Source organism: Eptesicus fuscus, chromosome 1, assembly GCF_027574615.1.
Source record: "Eptesicus fuscus isolate TK198812 chromosome 1, DD_ASM_mEF_20220401, whole genome shotgun sequence".
NCBI classification, from domain to species: domain Eukaryota; kingdom Metazoa; phylum Chordata; class Mammalia; order Chiroptera; family Vespertilionidae; genus Eptesicus; species Eptesicus fuscus.
The window spans coordinates 80,127,946-80,150,997 of record NC_072473.1 but is presented as its reverse complement, the minus strand read 5'-3'; the positions used below and the strand labels follow the sequence as shown (position 1 = coordinate 80,150,997).

Here is a 23,052-nt window from a genome sequence, read left to right as displayed (position 1 = left end):
ATTGTATTGGTAATATTCTTTTTCTTAAGCTGGACTAAGATATTATTTTTACACCTTTTGTTATGTCTTAAAATTTTCATTAAAAACAAACAAACACAGTGGTGGAGATGGTCAGTTCAAAGAGGTGACTCACAGCCTGGAAACTTAAAACAAAACAAAAAAAGTTTTCTTTGAATTACTGGCTAGGGTGAAGCCTGGGCATTGAAACTGTCTTTAAAGCTCCTCAAGTGATTCTAATATGCCAGAAAATTTATGAGCCTCTGTATGAGTGTTACCTTGTCAGCTCCAACATTCCAGAAATCTGAGGCTATGTCCTGGAGAGCCCAGGGTCTTTCTAAAAATATAATCACAAAAGGATTGGGGTTCCTGGGAACTAGGGAAGAAGAAAGCACAGCTGAAGTGACAGCAAAAGCAGGCAGTACCTCTGCAGGCTCCTTGGATAGAGAGGAGAGGCAGAAGAGACCAGGGAGAACTGGTCATTGGAGCAGAAGTACAGCTGTAGATGGGTCCTTGGAAAGAAGAACACCTATATGGGTCCTGTCACCTATCAGAGATACATCAAGGAAGCATCACTTGCTAAGACCTGCCTCATTGTGAGAGGCTGAGGCTACCAGCTGGCTGAGATGTAAGAGAAGCTGCACAGAAGTTAGGAAGTCAGCTATGAAGGACAAAGCCCTTTGGGTCATTCACTAGCAACAGGAGCAGCCTTCCTTACTGCCTCCCTGGGACATACTTACACCACTTTACCAAGCTCAGACATCCCAGATGTGCAATCTAGATGCTGGGTAAAGGCTGACTGGAAGACAGGAGCATACAGGCAGTAACAGAGAGTCCTTGACTTTGGATTAGGCCAGCCTTGCTTGTTGCCAAGGTTAGAAAACCACATATCCTTTGAAAAAGGCATTGCATTCGTCAAATTGACATCTGTGTATCTCTGTTCCTCCAGTGGCTTTGGCAAACCAGGAATAAGGGGAAAATTCACTGGGGGATCAGATAGTAATCATCTCAATCTGCTCCCTACCCATCTAAGGTATAGGTGAAGCATTCCATAGGCTGGTGGGGCTTTTGCCATGCAAACACCAACTCTGTGTGCCCCAGGAAATGAAGGGTGACTGGTGGGGATGAACCTGGTGGGGATGAGCCAAGGACATAGAAAAGCAGATGGATGGTTCCTTCTTCATCTTCTACCCACAGGTTTGGGGATGAGTCAGGGAGAACAGATACGGTCTCAGTTCTCTTCCACCCCAACACCGCCACCTCATCCAGGATCCCAACCTCACAGAGCCCTGCAGATAAGTAGGATGGGCCCCTCAGCAAGGAGGCCCAGAGGCTAGAGCTTGAGGTGCCTGGGCAAACAAAGACACACAGCCTGGGCAAAACTCACAAGATGGGTGATAGTTTTATAGCCAAGAATTCGCCTTCAGGTAACAATGGTGCCTCTCAAGATTTTGCAGCACTCCAAGGTAAGACCATTGCTCAAAGATTACATTCTATGGAGAAGGTCCTGTGCCAGGGGCTGAAGAATAAATAAGATCCCACCATGGGCCACAGTGAGAGAGAGCCTTAAGGAATTACACAACAGGGGGGAAATTGCAGCCCAGGAGTGAGCAATAGGTGCTGTGGGAGCCAAATGAAGAGGAATCTAATGTGAACTGGGTCTCAGGGAAGATTGTTCACAGGAGCTGACCCTTGAGCTGAGGCCTTTGGATGAGAAGGGAGAGTGGGGAGCTGATAAAACACCACAAAGAGAAAGGCAAAGGAGCTGGAAATGGCAAGGCAAGAATAAATGGAGTAGGTGTGCCTGGAGCAGAGGGTCTCTCCCTGAGTAATGGTGGTGGGGTGGAGGTGGCTGGGGATGAGGAGAGGAAGCAAAGGTGTTTACAAGGTCCAGGGAAATGAGGGAGTCAGATATGCATTTGAAAGACCATTGTGCAGAAGGGGAAAAGATTGGGATTGGGACAAAGGCAGAAGCACTAGCCCAGGGAAAAGGGAGGGCTTGGCCTAGGTCATTGGTATTTAGCTTTCCTGAAAAGTGAGATACAGAAAGGTCATGGGCCCAACTTTTGTCCCCTCCATCCAACAGCCTCTCTCCTTCCTTCTTCCTGGGCCATCTCTAGCCTGGACCCTTGTGTCTCCCTGACCTCCAAACTTCTATGCCTTTCAGCTCTGCTTTGAGGCTTGCCAGGGTCGGGCCTGCTTGCAGCAGAAACAACCATAGGCTTGACTCCTCTGTGTCATGCAGTCATGGTCTTACTTTCCCCTCTCTTGCCTTCCACATCATTTCCTGGCTCTCCACCCACATTTCCTCCTATCTCGGGGCTGGGGCCTGTGTGCAAGGTCTGCCTGTAACCACAGCAGCCCAAACAGACCATTGAGTCTGGGGGTGAGTGTAAAGCACAAGGGTTTTGGAGTCTAATAAACTGGCTTCGCAACCCAGCTTCTCATTTATTAGCTGTCTGTCAGGTGGGAACAGCATTACTGGTCAACTCACTGTGCTTTTGTGGTGATCACAGGAGGTACTGTATAGGGAGAGATTTAGCATCTTACCTGACTCATGGTCATAGTTATGCTGTAAGCAGTTAGACATGAGCAGAGCAAGGACAATGGGCCAAGTACAGAAAGTCACCAAGATGGGAAGCCCCAGGTGCTGAGCAATTGACAATCAATTGTAGGGTGGGACCTCACCCCCAGGGTGACTTTTCCTCTCCTAGTATATCAGTGGTCAGGAGGTTTGGGCCCCCCCCCCTCCCCACCTTTCCACTTAGAGATAACATCTATGCTTGTTTTATTTCAGCTCCAGGCCCAGCAGCATTGAATAATGACCCCTTGCCCTGAAGCAGTGGAGAAAGCAACCCTCCTGGAAGGACACACCTGGAAAACTTCTGAATATTCTATTAAGATCTTTCCTTGACTCAGTTGACGTGGCTCAGTGACTGAGCATCAACCTATAGGAACCAGGAGGTTGGGGTTCAATTCCCGGTCAGGACACATGCCTGGGTTGTGGACTTGATCCCCAGTGAGGGACATGCAGGAGTCAGCCTATCAATGATTCTCTCTCATCGTTGGTGTTTCTATCTCTCTCTCCCTCTCCCTTTCTCTCTGAAATAAATACACACACACACACACACACACACACACACACACACACACACACACACACACGGAGCCCAGCGCGTGAAATTGCGCGGCCCGCCCACCCACCCGTCGCCCTGCCTTGACATCAGAACCTCTCCACACAGAGTTCCAGCACACCTGGCCCAGCCACCCCCCACCCCCACCCCTCTGGCTTTCTCTGGCAGCTTCAAGCCCCGCCCTCAGTCCCTTGAGTCACCTCTGGCTGGCCTCGGGCTGGTCCCGCCTTCTCCAGGCGCCTCCCCGCTTTCCACCAGGACTCCGGAGCAACTCCACCTCCTCATGGCCTGGAAACCTCCCGCCTGCTGCGCTGTGCTCCTTCCCCAGGCAGGTGAGCGGTGGGTGTCGAAGGACTGGTGAGGGGGGCACTACGGGCTCTCACCCCGCCCTCCTGGGCACGGGCCTCTTCCGGGTGCCTCCCCACTTCCACCTGTCTCTAGGAGCAACACCCCGCTATATATATATATATATATATATATATATAATTATCTTTCTTTGGGACCTCCCCTAAAATCTCCACCCTCAAAACCCTTAGGATGGAGGACCCAGTGCGCTCTTCCTCTAGGGAGCACGCCTATACCTTTACCTTCCCTCTCCATTTCCCTCCTCACCCCAGGCACCTTACCATTAGCTTCCTCACTCCCAAGCTCCAAAAGCTCTTCTTTTACCTCAATAACTTGTTTGCTAAATCCATTTCTTTTAGGAATTACTTTTTCTACCTCTGTAATTTACCCAATATATCTTCTCTTACAATTTGGGTCTTACTCTGAATTCTTTCCTAGCCAGAACCCAAGTACCGAGGTTGCTGAACCCAGGTTTGGTCTGACCCCCCCAAGTCAGACACATGGTGCTGTTCCTGTGGCCTGTAATAGTTACTGCTTTGTAGATGGAGAACCTGGGGTGTAAGAGAACAAATGACTTGCCCTACCTGGTGGTTTTGTGGCCCTGCCTCATTGATGGTCTGGGTGCCCAAACTGGCCAGTGAGGACATCCACCAGCACTGGGTCCCACTTTTGCCAACTGTGTCCCTTCTAGAAGAAGCAACACCAGTAAAATACCAAGAAGGGTCTCTGTCTGGTGTAAAGGCAAGCTGGGCTAATCAGACTCTCACCATGGGCTTGCCAGTGGGTAGCCTTGGACAGGCAGGTCTGACTGTTCCCAAAGTATAGGGTTATCTCATTCACTTCTCCCCATAGGCCATTCTGACCTATGCCGGGCACAGGCCTGTGCTGAGTGCTAGCTCAGAGCCAGTCCTCAGGGAACTTGGGATGAGTGAGCCTCAGCATGTTGGCTTCAAAGTCACCTTCTTTAATTCAGTCATCCAGCCTGGCCCCATGCACCATGGGCGCAATGAACCCAGCAGATGTCCCCAGCAGACAAGCTCTGCTAAGAGCAAAGGACTCCCTGGGTCCCTGGCAGCCCTGGTGGAAGCAGGCAGCATGTGGGAATTCAAGGCCACACAGATCCCAGGGACAAAGCTGTGCTGAGAGCACTAGCTGCCCTTTGGTGGTCCCCTCCATGGTGTGTGTGACTAACAGCCTTTTGTCTACTTTGCAAAGCAGAGGGCCTTCTGAGAGGGTTCTGGGAAGCAAGGCCAAGACTCCTGCGTTCTCATAAATCTTTTAATAACAGTAAATGAAGAAAACATTGTAACAGCAAGTCCCATGGTGAGGGTTCCTTTCCATTCAGGGATCTTCAACAATAAAAACACCTAAGACTAAAATGCAGAATGCCAAGTACACAAATTAATGACCATTAGTTCCAAAGGTGATTGCAGAAACCATTTCAGTACAATAAAAAGGCTATAGAAAACAGGGAAAACATGTTATAAAATGCCCCAAGAGGTGAGCAAACTGGTGGGGGCACAGAGCACCCAAGAACCAGCTTGGCAAAAATACTCACCCTGCTGCTGTTTAAAGGGATTAGAAAGACTGGTCCTAAAGGGAGTCATAGAGGGGAAGGAGTGATGATAGGGATGGTCTGCCCAGTGCATAGCAATCTGCCTTGGGAATGAGGAAGGATGGGGAAAGGGGGGCAGTAAGAGGGAAAGAGTCATTTGCCAATTTTCTGGCAGAAATAATTACAGATCAGATTATCCTATTCTCTATACCACAATAACACCAATAAAAATGAAGAATTCTTTAAAATATAATACAAAACTGACACCAAAAGAAAGCAAATTTCCAAAACAAGAGCTTTGCTTAAAACGACTTTTGTTTTGTTTCGTGCCACTCAGTAGCAATCCACTGTACAAAACGTCACAGACAAGATCAACAACAAATGACTAGGTTTTCCTGAGCACAAACTGGCTCAGTCTATATACAGAAGAGGAAGGCTCACTGCCTGTCAGGACTCTACCCACCATCCAGAGGGCAGGCAGGGCATGCAGCAGGAAGCCTCCTTCTCAGGCTGGAGCCTTGACAAGAAGCATAAGAGGGCCTGCGGGAACCCCTCTCTTATGCCTGCTCCAGATTTACCAAAACCAGCACTGCACTTGCATCTTACCCTGCATCTACCCTTCTTTTCTCCTCCAATACCTCCTCTTCAGTCTTCCAAAGAGGACAGATGAATCTGGATCAATATCTACAAATCCAGGGAAGTCATTTTGGCCAAGGGAGTGGGAGGAAGGGCCTTCGTTCACACACTGAGCCACCCAGCTTACGTCCAGGGCACCACCCAGCCCCAACACCAGTGCCAGGAAACCTGCTGACAACTTGTTATTTGTGAGGAGCTATGCCCACTCCCCAAAACATTGAATTACCAATAAGCACAAATAGCAAAGCTCTGGCTTAGGCTGTGGCAAGAGAGATGATCTGATACCTAGACTTGTGGTACTAGATGGTAAAGTGTGCCGACCACTCCGCACATCCTAACCACCCTGCAAGCAGCTTCTGTGCATTCTAGGAAGTTCAAGGAAAAAGAGAGAATATTGACTTGGGGAGACTGAGTCTGTGCTTCTCTCACAAGCACACAGAGGTATGCATCAATGGGAAGAAGATGGGCCAGATCATTTTTGGTGTACAAAACCAAATACTGAGACCACAAGCAGAAGGTCCATATTTCTGCTATTATGAGCTGATGCCACAAGTTGGGCAGCTGACCAGACTGTTTTCATTGGCCCAGATTCTTGGCCACGGCTACCCAGGGTCTTGAGGGAACACTCACTTCTCTTCTTAGGGCTGTTTTAAAAGCAACTGTCCACTTCTACAAACACTCTCTCAGACACACACCAAGCTCCCACATGCTGGTTAATGACATATGGAAACTTGGCTAGGGTGGTTGGGGAACCTCCTTGGCACTGAAAGGAAAGCTCTGGGGAGGAGCTAGGCAGTCTGGGCCCATTGGTAAGGGCGCCACCCTCCAGGCAGGCTGCTGTGGTTCTGGCCAGGTTACCTTTAAGAGTGAGGTACAGACCAATTCAGATGCATGCTGCTCCCTAACATCTCAAACACAGTCCCTGACTCCCTGTGGAACTTCTGGACTAGGCTCACTCTCTGTTCCTTCTACCTACATGTTTCTGAGCCAACCTGGCCCCCAGAAACCTTGCATCTCCCCTTCACTTCCTCCTTCCCCTGACAGGTGTATCTGTCTCTGGCCTGGCCAGAGCAGGCACATGGCTTTCACTCTCTTCTTTTCTTCCAAGAAGCAGAAAATGCCAGCCAGATCAGAACAGTGAGCTGTAGCCAGAGCAAAGGCAAGCTTTTAGAAGCATGCCAATGCAGGAAAAGCTCAGGCTGACTGGCAACCTGTGCCATACCACACAGACAGAGAGAAAGAGAGCTCATTCAGAGTCACTTATGCCACTGTGGCCAGCTGAGGTACATCATCTGCCTACAAAGATTCCATGTACTGGTAGGGAACAGGACAGGCCCTCAAGGGCTCCACCCATGACATCCCTCCAACTTTTCCTTTTGTGAAGAGGCCGAGGGGCACTGAGGCCTTGCACATTTCCTCATCATCCCATTCTACACACAGCAGTTTGATGGTGGGCAAGGAAAATCAAGCCAATCAAAAGGTGCCTCTTCTGGAAGGCAACCCTAGGGTGAGAGACACTAAGAAAAACTTTTCTTAGAGACACTAAGAAAAAACTTGCAAAGATAGCACAAAATGAAGAGTACATGTCATGAGGAGCTCATGGGAACTAAGGGTACCCAGTTTTCTGCCTCCTGTTTCCCCAACCCCTGGAGATTGATCACCTCAGTGCCAGCAGGCCTCTGCAAAGCCATGATTGCTTCTCTGGGCCTCACCTTACTCAGAGACTCTCCTACATTCTACTGCTTCCTGTAGGTCAATTTGCTAAAATCATGATCATTGAGTCACCAAAGCTCAATCTACATCTAATACAGTAACACCTGAATTATTGGAACAGGCCCAAAGCAAATGGGTTGCCTAGAGGGGGAGATGGGAGGGGAGGCTCACCAGAGGAAGTCATTGAACCATCTTTTCTGTTCTTTTTATTTTTAATGTTTTTTTTTTTTTTTTTTTAGAGAGAGAGAGGAAGGGTGGGAAAGAGAGAAACATTGATCAGCTGTGTCCTGCATGCCCCCTACTGGGGATCGAGCCTGCAAACTGGGCATGTACCCTGACTGGGAATCAAACCAATGACCTCTTAGTGCATGGGACAAAGCTCAACCAACTGAGCCACACCAGCTAGGGTTCTTTTCTGTTAAGCAAATCTGTTCTTAGTATGAGCTAACAAGAAATCAGCAAAAGCCAAGCTACTGTTTCCCTTTTTGAGATCCATGCATGACTGAGCTCAAGTTTTTCAACAAAAGGTCTTCCATTTGGAGCACGTGAATCTCCACCCATGGGGACTTGATTCCTTGATACCTCCCTTTCAATCTAGGCATGGGCTTTGGGGTGGGGAGCATGTGCTGATTCCCAAGCTAAACAATTCAGCACTGAGTCTGGCTACAGTGACGACATCTGGACCTAGGGAAACAATACCAGCTGGATCTGTATCTTTTCCAAACCTGGATGCTGACATATCCTGTAAGACCACAAAATATTTGACAAGAGCCCCTCTAGAGACAGGCCCTGATGAAAGGATTCTCCAAACTCAAACACGGCAAAACAAATGAGCAAGCAAATAAACAAAAGGCAACAGGCAAAAAAAAAAAAAAAAAAACACACCACAAAACCCCACAAAAAAACAAAAAACAAAACTCTAGCTCATCCTTCCCTGAAGCTGCCTTTAAAAAGAGAGAAAGAGAAAGAGAATATTTAAGGGGCACTCAATATTAAAGAGGAATCTATTATCAACATTAAACTACTAAACTGGAGCATATGATTCAAATCACTATTTTCTCAAGTTACCACTTCTGTTGATTAATTTCTATGCTCACTTCTGATTGGAATATGGATCAGTTCTCAGCTCCACTGGCAGAATGTACCCAGGGTCCTGCTTAGTATTAGTTGTGGGCATTTTAACCTTGTTCACTTTGGATTTGCCACTGCAACAGCTCTCTATCCTCCTCAATGGCAAGGCTTTGGGCTGGGTAGTGCTCCACCTCCCACTGCAGGCAGCCCCTGGAGAATGGCTGGTTGGCTGCTTGCTTTGAGTCATGGGACACCAATGGGAAGAATCTGGCCAGTTCTATTTTGGCCATGAGCTGGGAAGTCCCTTGGCTCTTGGCTTGCCGCTGGTATAGAAACAAGGCCTCAGTCCCCTTATGGTGGGGGCTATGCTGGAGACAAAAGGGGACCCCAGCATAAATCTGTAGGTCCCTGGCAGTGGAGAAATGAAATGCAACCAATCTCATCACTGTGATTCCAAAAGAACTACTGCTTGTTGTTCCCTTTATCCTCAACCAGCTGTTGTTAAAGCACCAACAAGCAGCGTGAAAGCTACTGACTACTGTCTCTCCATGTAAGGCCACTGGGAGCAGGAAGAAAGAGCAAAGGGGAGGAGGACAAATCCAGCCATCAGCACTACACCTCAGGTTCCAGGTGACATCCTGGGAGGAAGAGCTGGGGAAGGAAGAGTGGTGGAAGAAAGGGACAGAGAAAAGGAAAAAGGAAATACACCAAATATCCTACTGCCCTCTCCCATGATTTCATTAAGAACTGGGTGTTCTCCAAGTCAAGTCAGGACTTGTTTCCTCAGGGAGAAAAAAAAAGCACCTTCAGTCTATTTTTTTGGCTGGAAGCCGGAGCAAATCCAGCAGATATTTACACAAGGGCCCAACCATGTATGAGAACAGGATGACCAGCTTCCCGTGGGTCATGGTCATGAGAGTCTGGTGTCCCGAGGCCCAGATGCGATACCAGGGGCCGTAGAATGGGTCTGAGATGGCCGGACACAGCATGTTGTTCAAATTCACTTCGGTGACCTGCAGGGACAAGGGAGGTAGAGTGAGCGTTTACCATCCTTAGGCTTTCTCTGGCTTCTGCCAGTTCAGCCATCTCTACCTAAAGGGGGACTAGACAAGTAGGGATTGACAAATCCCCACCTGTTCATAATGGGATTTTTCTCCCCTAGGTTTTAGGGATGGGTCAAGGCTAGAGCCCACAGGAGGTGATGGGGAAGGCCGTCCACTGGAGAGCTGTTTGGTTTTGCTCCATCTTGCCTTCTAGGTTGAGTGTAGGGCCCATTGCTATTCCTAAGCATCTACTATGTGCCTAGTTCCTGGAGAGGTGTTATAGGAGAAAAATACAGTCAATGGCATGGTCCCTGCCTCCACATAACTGGCAACCAATCAAGTTGGGGTGATCAGTTTACCATATTTGAACTCAGACCAGACAGAGCTCACTGGGTTTTCCCCACCAGGAGATCTGCAGAGTGTACAGAATGGGGGCCAAGTCTTCAGGGATGATTTTATGAAGGAAGTGGCACCTGAATGGACTCATGAAGGATGGATGGGTGTCATGGCAAGGAATGGAGTAAGCAGAGCCTTCCTTGTAGGAAGTATGGCCTAAGCCAGGCCAGGAAGTGGGACTGAGTATGGTGACATAAGGACACTGACTTCTCTGGAATCAAGGAGACTCAGTAGAGAGTAGTATGAATAAGGGTGTGAAGATCATACTGCTTCATTCCTATTGTGCATGAAGCATTCACACCTTCAGCAAGGAGTACAAACCACACTCCAAAGTAAACCAGAGCAGAATAATATGCCAGGGTGGGGAAGAGAAGGTAACTGCTTCTACAAAGGCACTGGTGACATCGGTTACATGCCCTAAACCTGCCAGGTGCCGGAAGGCTCCACAAGGAAAATGCTACATTACTGCCGCTCACACACAAAACCAGACATGCCACTCCTGCCCCAAGGACGCCACAGCACCTTCCTTCCAAAGCTCTTCAAGCCCATTCACATTAAAGAGAAGTCCTCACCACCTGTTGGGGAGGTTGGGGTTTTGTACCATGTCACAGAGGGGTGGAGAGCTCTCCACCCTTGAGAATGAAGTGACTTACCCAGAGCAGTGGCAGAGCTAGGACTTGAACTTGGGTCTCCTGACCCCCAGTCCCAGCCCTGAGCTCCTTACATTCACTTTGCCACCAATAGACAACCATGCAGTCAGCAATCTTGGGCTCTGGGTAACTCAACTACTGAGTCTAGCTATCATTCACACTCCAGACAGGTTTGAACACCCCAGAATGCCACAGGGGTCCCCCAACACTGCACTTCCACTGACCACATATCTCAAGGTCTGGGAATAGGCTCAAAAGCCTACCCAGGCCCCGAGTAAGGGTTAGGGTCCTGCCTCCCCATGGGGTCCACAGCAAACTACTTTCCAATTGCAGCTCACTGTTTCCAACCCAAGTGGCCAGGAGAAAAGGCAGCATCCTTGCCTCTGGATGGATGAAAGAAACAGCCAATACTAAAGGATTCAGAAAACTCTTTAGAGAAGCCAAGGATATAGATCATAAATCAGCAACCCAGACACAACAATCTGACGTCTTGGCCTTTGGCATCTTGTATTTTTAAAACAAAATGATACACCAGCGCCAACCAGGATTATCAAGATTTATGGAGAGATCCAAACAGAGGGGATAGAAGGGGATAGAACCAAACTTACCAGGCCCAGTATCTGTAAGACGCTGAAGTGATAAAAGAACATGAGGCCAGTTGAGAGAAGGGCCCACCGGAAACTGCTGAGGGGCTCTGGGGTGTAAGCACCTAGAAGAAAAGGGGAGATGGTGAGATAGCCGGGTTGGTGACCCTCTTCTCCTCCTTTGCCCCACGAGGTGCAGGCGCTGAGGCCACAGCTGCTGCCTACTGATTACTTCCTTTCACTCCCCAGTGACAGCTACCTAAGAGACAGCCCTGCTATCTGGGTACTCCAATCAGCCCCCTCCCAACCTCTGTTCTGCCATGTAATGCTGGACCATTACAAAGAGAGGGGTTTTATTTATTGTAAAAGTAATAAAATAAAAAAATGTGACTAGAATTGAAATATGCTATAAGTGCAAAATACACAGATTTTGCATATGAAAAAATGTAAAATATCTTAATTTTTATATTGAATACATGTTGAAATGATATTTTGAATATAGTGAATTAAATAAGACATCATTAAATCTAATTTTTAAAAGTAATACAAGCTCATTAAAGGAAATTTAGAAAATGTTAATAGAAGAAACATTTGGAGGAAAAGAAGAAAAACATCCCCAGCACTCTATTACCCAAATGCAGCTACTGCTAACCTGAGGGGGTGTCTCCTTGGTTCTTTTCTCTGTGCCTTAGAGGTTCCTTTCCTTCTCTTTCTTTTTTAAATTACTAATTGGCATATATATATATATATATATATATCCTTTATTTCCACATTTATTTTAATCACACCCTCAAGTTTCAGAAGAGAAATGTCATTTATTGGGTATGGCATGGGGGTTGAGAATATAAACTTTGATGTCAGACAGATTTGGTTTTAAATCTGGATTCTACCACTTACTGGCTGTGTGACCCTGAAAAAGTTGCTTACACTGCCCAAATCTCAGTTGAGTTTTCTCTAAAATGGGAATAATAGTCCTACCTACTTCTTAAAGTTGTTGTGAGGAGTAAAAGACATAATATATTGAGAGTTATTAGAATGAGATCTGTTACAATGTAAATGTGTAAATGTGTGTTCGATGCTATAATTATCACACCATTATTATTATTCAAATAACTAAAGAATGTGCCACATCCAATGGTTGTGCCATATCCCAACTGCTAGACAACTACATCTCCTGGTACACAAAGAATGATATCTTTTCCCTCTATGTCACTAAGAAACACTATCTCAGTAGGCTTAGATGTATTCCATAGCTTGCAGGGCTGGGGTATGGTTTATAGAATGTTGTGAGTGTCACTCTGAATGGAGACTTGGAGGGAAGTGGTCCAGAAGGAAAGGAACCTAGAATCCTCTACCACAAGCAAGTAGGTGGCAACATTACATCCTGGAGTAGTTTTTTCCCAAGTAAGTCTCCCACTGATTCATCCATTCATTCATCAGTTATTAGCAGCTATTATATTCTAAGCCTTGTGCCAAGCTTTGGGGATAGGAAGATAAAAAAAGAAAGGCTTCCTGCAATCTCAGACTCACAGTCTGGCAGGGGAGGAAGGCAAGACAGTCAACAATTATAAACCAATATGATGGGTATGGTGACCAAGGTCTGCACTACATAGTATTAAGGAAGAACAGAACTCAGCTTTGGGGGAAAGGTGTGGAAACAAGAACTACTTCTTGGTTCAGTGGGCACAGAGTCCTGAAGGGCAAATGGGACTTAAGCTGGGGCCTGGGTATGCCAGAGCAGCAGCCTACACTAAGGCAGATGTGGGTGGGGAGCCACACAATTAAGAGATCATTGGGTAAGAGCTGGGGCCACAGAGGAGAGTGTGCTGGGGGTAGTGAGCTGAAGTAAGACTTAAAGAGGTTGGCAGAGCTGGTCTGCTCCAAGCTGGACCATGTAGGACTTTAGGAGCCAGGCTGAAGGCTTTGGGCTCCATCCTATGCTGTAGGGTAATGAGCCCAAATGCCTGAAGTCTCTGGCAGGTAACTGTGCAGGGGAGTGCCCAGGGACAAAGAGACATTAGGGATGCTGGAGACTGGCCAACTGGAAAGCCCATGCCCTTTCTAAAGAGGGCAACCACCACTCAGTTCCAGCCAATCATTGCCCTGCAAGGATGTGGGCCCAAAATTGCCAGGTTTGTTTGTTTTTTCACTTTTGCAAGAGGAGCCAGAAATATGAACTTTCATGTGGGATTTCCTGACTTCTAAATGTTGGAAAATTAAGCAAGCTCAATGGACCAAACAAAACATGTCTTCTTAGATGGATTTCAGCCCACAGGTGGCCAGCTTAGAGCTCTGCTACAGAGGCATAGAAAACAGTGGAAGGTTTGAAGATGGAAAGTGATGCGATCAGACATATACTTGAAAAAGATCACCCTGGCCTACTAGTATGTGGGGGATGGCCTGGAGCAGAGGGAGCAGAGGCTGGGAGACTGATAAGGAGACTGCTGCAGGAACCCAAAGAGGGAAAAGGATGGATGGCCTTCAAATATAATAGCAGTGGGGCTGGAGAAAAGGGGAGGAAAATCACTAGGAAGTGGTAGAAGATTGGATGTTGGGAGGAAGAGTGAAGAAGGATCGAGGAAGCCTTCCAGGCTTCTAGTTTGGGCATCATTGGGTTGACAGTGCCATTTACTGTGATGGAAAAGAAATGAAAAAGCAGATTGGAGAGAAGGCAGGGAAATGATGAGGCCAAATTTGGACATGTTGAAATTGAGGTGTCTGTGGAATATCACAGTGGAAATATTTCTTCAATACCTAGATGCACTTTAGGAAATATGGTGTGATGGGTGACTGTGGGCACCGGATCCTGGCGGACACAGGTTTTCATATCCTGGCTCTTGTCACTTATTAACTCCAGGCCTTGAGCAAGCCTCAATATCACTCATCTGTAAAATGGGGTACCACTGCCTACTTCACAAGGTTTTTGGATAGATGAGACAATTTAAGTAATGATTACAGTGTCAAATCTGGAATTTGAAAAATGCTGATTATTTTTATTATTACAGGCATATCTCAGAGATATTGCAGGTTTGGTTTCAGACCACTGCAAAAAAGTGAGCCACACATTTTTTGTTTTGTTTCAGTACATATAAAAGTTATGTTGACATTATATTGTAGTCTATTAAGTATGTAATAGCATTATATCTTTAAAAAACAATGTACAGCCCTAGCTGGTTTGGCTCAGTGTATAGAGTGTTGGCCTGTGGACTGAAGAGTCCCAGGTTCTATTCCGGTCAAGGGCACATAGTGGGTTGCAGGCTGGATCCCCAGTAGGGGGTGTGCAGGAGGCAGCTGATCGATGATTCTCTCTCTTTATTGATGTTTCTATCTCTCTTTCCCTCTCCCTTCCTCTCTAAAATCAACAAAAATGTATTTTAAAAAAGAGTGTACATACTTTAATTTATAAAAAATGCTAACCATTATCTGAGCCTTCAGTGAGTTGTAATCTTTTTGCTGGTGGAGGGCCTTGCCTTGATGTTGAAAACACAATATCTGTGAAGCTCAATAAAGTGAGGTATGCCTGTATGTGAATCACAAACTCAGTGAAGAGGATGGGGCTGAACATCCAGATACAGGTGTCATCAGTACATATGGTAACTGAAGTCACAGGAATGCATGTAGACCAAGAGAGGAAGAAAGCTGGAAGCAGAATACCAAGGAACACCAATGTGTGGAGGGCAGAAGATGAGTGAGATGGGGTGACTAAAGCCAAGTTGGGTCTTCTCGGGGAGCAGCTCAGCCTTGCTCTCTGACAACAGGCAGGCTCACAGAACATCTGAGTCTGAAGGCCTTGTGAGGGTATCAAATTCATCCCTCCATTATATAGATGGAGAAACTTTGGCTGGGAGATGTGCAGCACCACAGCCAAAGTCACAGTAGCAGAGCAGAGCACTGGGCTCTCAGACACTTCTAGGGGACTCACTGCTCAATGCCCATTGCCACTTGTCCAGACCATCATCACTAAGTTGTGCGGTTTCTTTCCTTGTCTGTCTGTCTAGATGAGAGTGCCTTGGGGTCGAGGACCATGTGGGACTAAGTTCTGTGTTCCTAGCATCTAGCATAGTGCTTGGTTTGTGAAAAGACATTGAGCTATGCACTTATGCTTCGTGCACTTTCATATCTGCTAAATGAGTGGGGATTGGACACTATATTGTCACCCTGGCTGCTGTAGATGTAAAAGGGAAGAAGAGGAGACCTGGAGGACTGACAGGTGCTGAGGTTGCCACTCATGCCACTCCTCAAGCCCCAAGCCATTTTCCTCAGGTGTCCCTACCCTCCACCCTCTGCTTGGCTCCCCCTAGTATAGCTGGGTAGTAAGGACAGACCTTGTAGGCTAGGTGGCACAGTGGCATTCTGTTCTCTAATCTTCTTCCTGTTACCTTCAACTCATTCACTTCTACATGTTACACATTCATTCAACATTGACTGAGTACACACTGGGCACTAGACTCCATGCTACACAGTGACAATAAGGAGCCAAGGATAGCCCCTGTCATTGAGAATGACCCTGCAGCTTACAGTTGAACAATGAGATGTGCAATCAGCTGCAGGAAAGGGACAGATGGGAAAAGTATCCTCATTCAGGAGGCAGCTCAGCCACAGACCTAGGGAAAGCTGCGACAAAGCCTCAACCTCTGGGCGGCACCCTCTCTCATCGTGCTCCGCTCTGCCCTGCCCTGTGATATGGGGTAAAAGGAATACTGCCAGGGGTCATGTTTCTCAATGCTCTCACTGCCTCTAGCCCAAACCCTCACTTTGGTCTCATTTGTTCTATGTTGCATCAACCATCCCACACCAGATTTAGTTCCCTGAGGGAGGAGCCATTACTGAATTACCTCTTCACCTTCAGCGCCTGGTACACAGTACGCACTCAGAAAATTATCACTGCATGGGTGAATGAAGGGCACAGGCTTTCTGGAGAAACATAAAACTATAACCCTTTGACTTAACAACCTTACTTTTAGGGCTACCATCGAATACCTAAAAAACCAAGAAACCGCCCTTATTTGCACAAAGATGCTTACATCTGCACTAAAATATTGGGAAACTGGAAACAAACCAAATGGAGAGATAAGTTAAGTAAACTCTGGTACCTCAATGTTGAGTAACAGTCCATTGCCATTCAACTGACAACCTGACAAGCTAAGTCCCTAGCTAATAATGACAAGTGTTAAAGACACAACACCAAACAGTACATTGATGATGGAAAATAGAGTTTAGTGCAGCGGTCGCCAACCAGTGGTCCGCAGACCACTGGTGGTCTGTGAGGTCCGAAAGGCTGGCAACCGCTAGCTTAGTGGTTTAAAACAAAGGCCTTGGTGTCAGACAGCTTTGAATTTAAATCTTATCTCTGCCACGGCCTATAGGGGTGAGCTTGGGCAAATTGTGCTGCCCCTCTAAGCCTGTTTGCCCATATGTAGACTGGAGGTAACATCTACGTTTCTAGGCTGCTGAGTAGAATGAGGTATTAAAAAGTAAATACAGCAGCTAGCTTGGCATACAGATGGTAGCTGTTATTTTTACCATGCTCACCACAGGTATCCAAAATCTCATAAAAGACTAGAAGACAGGGAATCTTGTAAAGGTGTTCTTCTCTAGGAAGGAAGACTTTGTGGTCTCCGCACCTTTTTTACTGTTATTGGTTCTTTTCATAGCAAAGATGATCAAATATTCCATTTCTTTGAAAAATAAAGAAAGAAAAAGAAAACACACTGGGGATAGATGACCCAGTCTATATAGATATATGCAAATTATATGCAAACATACATCATTCTTTTTTCTATATATCTGGATGTGGTCCTTGGGATAATCTTAGTGAAAAAACAGTTTTCTTCTAAAAGAAAACAGAAACTTAAGCACTTTTAGAAAAATTAAACACATAAAACTTTTTTTTTCCTTCTTTAAGAAAAAATACGTGACATCTTCTGCTAGTATCTTCTATCCCGGGATGATTGAAGCATTTCAGCGCCAAAGATTGGCGGAAACCTAGATGATAGCTTTTTCTGAAATTGATTTCTGCCAGAAAGAAGCTTTATGAGTGCTGGGAAAGAAGTCAACTGCAGCACCAGCAGCAAAGACCTATCCCCAGAGAGGCCTCCCAGGGGCCCTTTCTCTAATTCTATAATCCCACCCAGGAAGGACTTACACCAAGGAGTTGAGACTAGGCACAGTGGCATTCTGTTCTCTAATCTTCTTCCTGTTACCTTCAACTCATTCACTTCTACATGTTACACATTCATTCAACATCGACTGAGTACACACTGGGCACTAGACTCCATGCTACACAGTGACAATAAGGAGCCAAGGATAGCCCCTGTCATTGAGAATGACCCTGCAGCTTACAGTTGAACAATGAGATGTGCAATCAGGTAAGCACAGTAAGTAATGGGGACACCAAGGAAGGGTAGCTGGAGAAGATAATAGTTGAGGTGAGTTTTGAAAAATAAGAAGGATTTGGGGTAAGAGCTTGAAGGAAGGAAAGGACATTTGGGACAGTGGGTACAGCCTGAGAAAAGGTGTGGAGGCATGAAACAGCATACTGCTTGAATGTCATCACAAGCAGGTCTGTCTTCCTGGAGCACAAAGTGGGAGGGGACATGTGTCAGGAGATGCAGCTGGAGAGATAGAAGAGCAAGGTCAGATCATGAAGAGCCTTGTTTGCCATGTTGCGGACCTTGGCCTTTATTCTGTACACAATGAGAAGCCATTAAAAGGTTTTTAAACAGGGGAGCAAGGTCAATTTATGTTTCAGCTAGCTAGGCTGCTGTGGCAGCAGTGTGGATGATGGACTGGAGAGGGACAAGATTGTAGACTGGTTCAGATTCTGCTTCAGAGATAGAGATGACCTGGCAATTTGTATGACAGAGAGATCTAGGGTGACTCCCAGATCTATGACTTCAATAACTGAGAGGAGTTGATTGCGGGGAGAGATGAGTTCAGGTTGGAGCATACTGATGCTGAATGTCGACAGGATATCCAAGCAGACATCTCCAATAGGCTGTGGGTGTCCATGTCTAGCACTCAAGAGAGGAAGGTAGCCTGGAACAGTTTAATGTATGAATAAAATCACTGCAGATAGGTCCACAGAATATAAGTAAAGGACCAAAGACAGAGCCTGGGAAACAGCAATAGTTGCCAAAAGAAAGAGGATCCATGAGAAGATAGCAATGAAGACAAAATTAAAGTTTGTCACTAGCCACATGTGTCAATTTACATTTAAATGAATTAAAATTAGAAATTTCATTCCTCAGTCACACTACATATCAAGTGCTCAATAACCACATGTGGTTAGTGGTTACCATACTGGACAGTGCAGAGATAGAATATTCCCACCATCACAAAAAAATTAAATTGGGAACATACTTCTCTACAGAGGCACAGTAAAGACAAATAAGTTCCACTGGGTTTAGTAACATGCTGGCCACTGGTAATCTTTGCTATAGCAATTTCAGGAAAGTAGTGATGCAGGAACTGGCTGGTAAAAATTGAAGAAAATTTTTCTAGTTGCACAAGGTAAAGAAAGGGAATTTCAGGAAAAAAAACAAAAACAGGATATGCAGTCACAGAGAAATCTTTAGCCAAATCCCCAATATTTCAGCAACTTCTTTGAATGTTCCCTTTATCCTTTTGCTCTTACCCCACCTACCCCTCCCAATGAGGAGCCTGCTTCATCTCTACCCCTCTAAAGTAGTCACTGGTTTTGGTCCTTTGGCCCATGTAGGTACAGCAGGTAACTTCTTTCTTTGCATTGCTGTTTCCTGACCACTGGTGCTCCTTTCTCCCTAAAACCTTATAACCTCCACACCCTTTTTACACTTGTCTACAAATGTATGGACCATAGCTCTCAATATTCCTTGAGGATATTAGTATCTGGCTTATTACTACTCTCTCCAAAAGTATTCCTGTCATATTTTTTGATAACTTCAATATATGCCTAGTTGAACTTTCCAGTTTCCTGACCTCTTAGTTCCTTGGCCTCTTCTCCTCCTACTATACTCTCCTCTATCACATCTCAGCCACTTATTCTCATAGTTATTCCTGAGACCTTATAAATATGAGTATCTGCAACCTTTCCATAAGTCAAGCTTTCCCTCTGTACAGCTTACCCCCTCTAACCTTGACCCCAACAGTTCTTGGACCCCACCAGAATCTGCAATCCATTGGTTCTATCTATAATCATTTTGCTTTCCCTCATGGGTTTCTCTTCCCTCTTCAAATTCCATGGCCCATCATTGTAATTATCTCTGGCATACACCTTTGACTCCATTGCACCTCTCATTATCATACTCATCTTGAAAAAAATCCAGATCTGGTCAAAACCGGTTTGGCTCAGTGGATAGAGCGTCGGCCTGCGGACTGGAGGGTCCCAGGTTCGATTCCAGTCAAGGGCATGTACCTTGGTTGCGGGCACATCCCCAGTGGGGGGTGTGCAAGAGGCAGCTGATAGATGTTTCTCTCTCATCGATGTTTCTAACTCTCTATCCCTCTCTCTTCCTCTCTGTGAAAAATCAATAAAAATATATTTAGAAAAAAAAAAAAAAAGAAAAAAATCCAGATTTGGTTAAGTTCCAATCTCCTCCTCCTCCTTGTTTACACCTACAAAGTTGAATGTGGCTGGAGAAAAATGACAATGACTGTTCTCACTTCAAATTTATGATCACAAACCTCAAGTGCATCTTTCATGTTGCCAGGCAATCATAGTACACTTCCCCAGTCCATTCCCTGTCTCATGCCACAATTTAATATTTTCTCCTCTCTTCTCAGATGTTCAATACTTTGATCTCAACTTCAATCTCAGATGGTGACTTGGCTTCCTACTTCACTGAGAAAAAAAGAATCAGACAAAAATGTTCCATAAGCTCTCATGATCTCATCTAAGCTCCTATCTGCATTAGGGCCCAATGTACTCTGCCTTCACCCCAGTTACCATGAATGAATTGCCCAGGTTCCTAGCCAAGGCCAGCCCTCCCATTTGTATCCAGATCATGTCCCCTCTCGCCTACTCAGTATCACTAAAGCAACTTTCCTCTTTCTCTTACATCAACCATTTCTTCTTCTCTACAAAATTATTCCCATTAGCATATAAAATAAATATACTGTAATAGCTCCCATTCTAAAACAAACAAACACTTGACCTCACTTCCCGCTGCAACCCCCTCATTCCTCTGCTCCCCTTTAATAGCAAAACTCCTTGAAAGTATTGTCTGTTACTATGCTGTCCAATATGGTAGCTACTGGTCATGTGTAGCTATTGAGCCCTTGAGATATGGCTAATTTGAAAAGAGATAAACTGTTAGTGTAAAACACACACTGGATTTCAAAGGATGTAAAATATCCTGGCAATACTTTTATATTAATAATATTGGAATGATAATATTTTGAATATATTAAGCTACATAAGATATAAGATATATTAAAATTAATTTCACCTGTTTCTTGTTTCTTTCTTTCTTTCTTTCTTCTTTCTTTCTTTCTTTCTTTCTTTCTTTCTTTCTTTCTTTTATTTTTAATTTTTTTAAAATCCTCACCAGAGGATATTTTTCAATTGATTTTTAAGGAGAGTGGAAGAGAGAGGGAAAGACAGAAATATCAATGTGTGAGAAACACATCAATTGGTTACCTCCTGCATGCCCCAACCAGGGCCCCAGACCAGGGAGGAGCCTGCAACTGAGGTACATGCCCTTGACCGGAATCGAACCCGCGACCCTTTGGTTTGTAGTCCAACACTCTATCCACTGAGCAAAACTGGCTAAGGCTTTACTTCTTTTTTTAGTGTGACTATAGAACATTTGAAATTACATATGTGGCTCACATGTTTTTATTGAACAGCACTTGTCTATACTCCCTGTCTAGAATTCCTTTCTTCTAATTCTCTTAACCCACTCTAATCAGGCTTCCACCAAACAGCTCCCATCAAGGTCACAAATAACTTTTCATTGCTAAATCCAATGGTTTAATTCTCAGGCCCGATCTTATGTTTCCTTTCATTCTTGAAACATTCTTTACTTGGCTTCGGGGATACTGCTCTCTAATTCTCCTCCTGACTTACTAGTATACCCTGCTGCTTCTTAGTCTGCTTTTACTGGCTCCTCCTCGTCACCCTGACCTCTAAATGATTTGAAGATCACTCTGCAGAATTCAGAGCTTTTCTCTTCTCTATATGATTTCATTCTCTAGGTGATTTAAAACAATCTCATGGCTTTAATACCATCTATGGAAGTGATGATGACTCCAACCATTATATCTCAGTCTGGACCTTTGCCTTGAACTCCAGGCTCACATAGCTCACAGCCTACTCAATACTGTACTTGGATATCTAGAGGGCATCTCATTCTTAAACCCAACTTCTAATCTTGGCTTCTGTAGTAGATTGTTACAGTACTGGCTCCCAGTGAATCACAGTATCCACACCCTTATGTATTCCCCTCCCACACTGATTGAGCTCTGAGGCTCACATGGCTCAGCCATGTAATTTGCAGTGTTCAATTGCACCTCATCAAATAAGATGCAATCAGAGGCTTGATAAGCACTTGTATATTCCCACTTGGAATGCTGCCCTAAGATCCCCCTGTCATGAAAGGACATGTAGATAGAGAAGCCCATCCATTCCAGTCATCCCAGCCATCCTAGCTGAGCCCAGGCAAAACCAGTAGAAAAATGTCTTAGCCAGTGTGTGATGCCATAACAAAATACCATGAGTTGGGTGGCTTAAACAAGAGAAATGTATTTCCTCACTAGATCAAGGCACTAGCAGATTCATGGTCTGGTGAAAGCCTACTCCCTAGTTCACAGATGGCTACTTTTCTGCTGTGTCCTCACATAGTGGAAGGGGCTAGAAATCCCTCTGGCCTCTTCTTATAAGAGTGTTAACCCCATTCATGACAGCCCTACCCTCATGAGCACATCCAACCCTAATAACCTCCCAAAGGCTCCATCTCCAAATACTATCACATTGGGGTTAAGATTTCAACATATGAAATTTGGGGGACACAAATATTCAGTCCATAACAAAGAACAATCTAGTCAACCCACACAGTTGTAAGAAATAATAAGTCATTGATTTAAGCCACTAAGTTTTGAGAATGTATATTACACAGTAGGTAACTGAAAGAGTACTTCCAACAATACACGCCCCCCCCCAAAAAAAAAGAACAATAAGCAAGCACAAAATCCTTTATCCTAGTATTCCTTTTCCCAATAAATGGCCTTCCATGTAAGACTTAAAAATCCTTGACCCCTCCCTTTCTCTCATATTCCACATCTGTCCTGTCAGCAAATCCTGTTGGTTATACCTTCAGTATGTATTCAGAATCCAATGACTATTTTTGCCTCTATTATTAGTATACCAGCCCAAGACTATCATCTCCTCTCTAAATTAATAAAAACATCACTTACAGCAAGCATGTCAAACTCACGGCCCATGGCTGCATGCGGCCCACAATGAATATTTTTGCAGCCCAGCCAATATAACGGTACGAAAGAAACATTTTAATAAAAATTACATAACTTGGAGAAAAAAATGGCGGCAGAATAGTCATTGTCCCAGAGCAGAAAGAACAGCTGATGGTCACACGGGGAGTATTTGTTGGTGAGTTAAGGGAGAGCTAAACTCCAGGAGAAGGTGGGGAACTGCTGGACGGGGTTCCCCTGACCAGGCAGCCCCCACTGCGGCTGGGTTCCCTCTCATAGCGACCTGCTCGGACGCAGAGACCGCACCATCTTGAAGGGGAAAGTGGATCTTATCAGAAGCTTGAACAGCCACAACTGCGGCAACCACCGAACAGCTGGGAGCCCCAGAACACTGGTCCCCAATTGGTGCAAGCACGCAGTTTCAGAGGAGCTCTACACTCCACCTCGGAAAGGTCAGATTTCACCTGGGATAAGGTGAGGTCTCTGGTAACCGCGGGAGAGAGAAATGCATACACTGTG

The 23,052-nt window shown here is 45.4% G+C and overlaps 1 protein-coding gene across 5 annotated transcripts in view; it reads right to left on the bottom strand.

Annotated features, from left to right (window-relative positions):
• Positions 1-4,740: 4,740 nt before the first annotated feature.
• Positions 4,741-23,052, bottom strand: part of TMEM164 (transmembrane protein 164) — a 255,268-nt gene continuing 236,956 nt past the window's right edge. For all 5 annotated transcript variants that reach the window (XM_054723528.1, XM_008159411.3, XM_054723602.1 and 2 more), the window contains 2 exons: positions 11,149-11,249; positions 4,741-9,464 (listed from right to left, as the gene is read on the bottom strand). In XM_054723528.1, the coding sequence (XP_054579503.1) occupies positions 9,258-9,464; positions 11,149-11,249 (308 nt within the window). In that variant the 3' untranslated portion in view covers positions 4,741-9,257. The remainder of the gene's footprint in view (positions 9,465-11,148; positions 11,250-23,052) is intronic.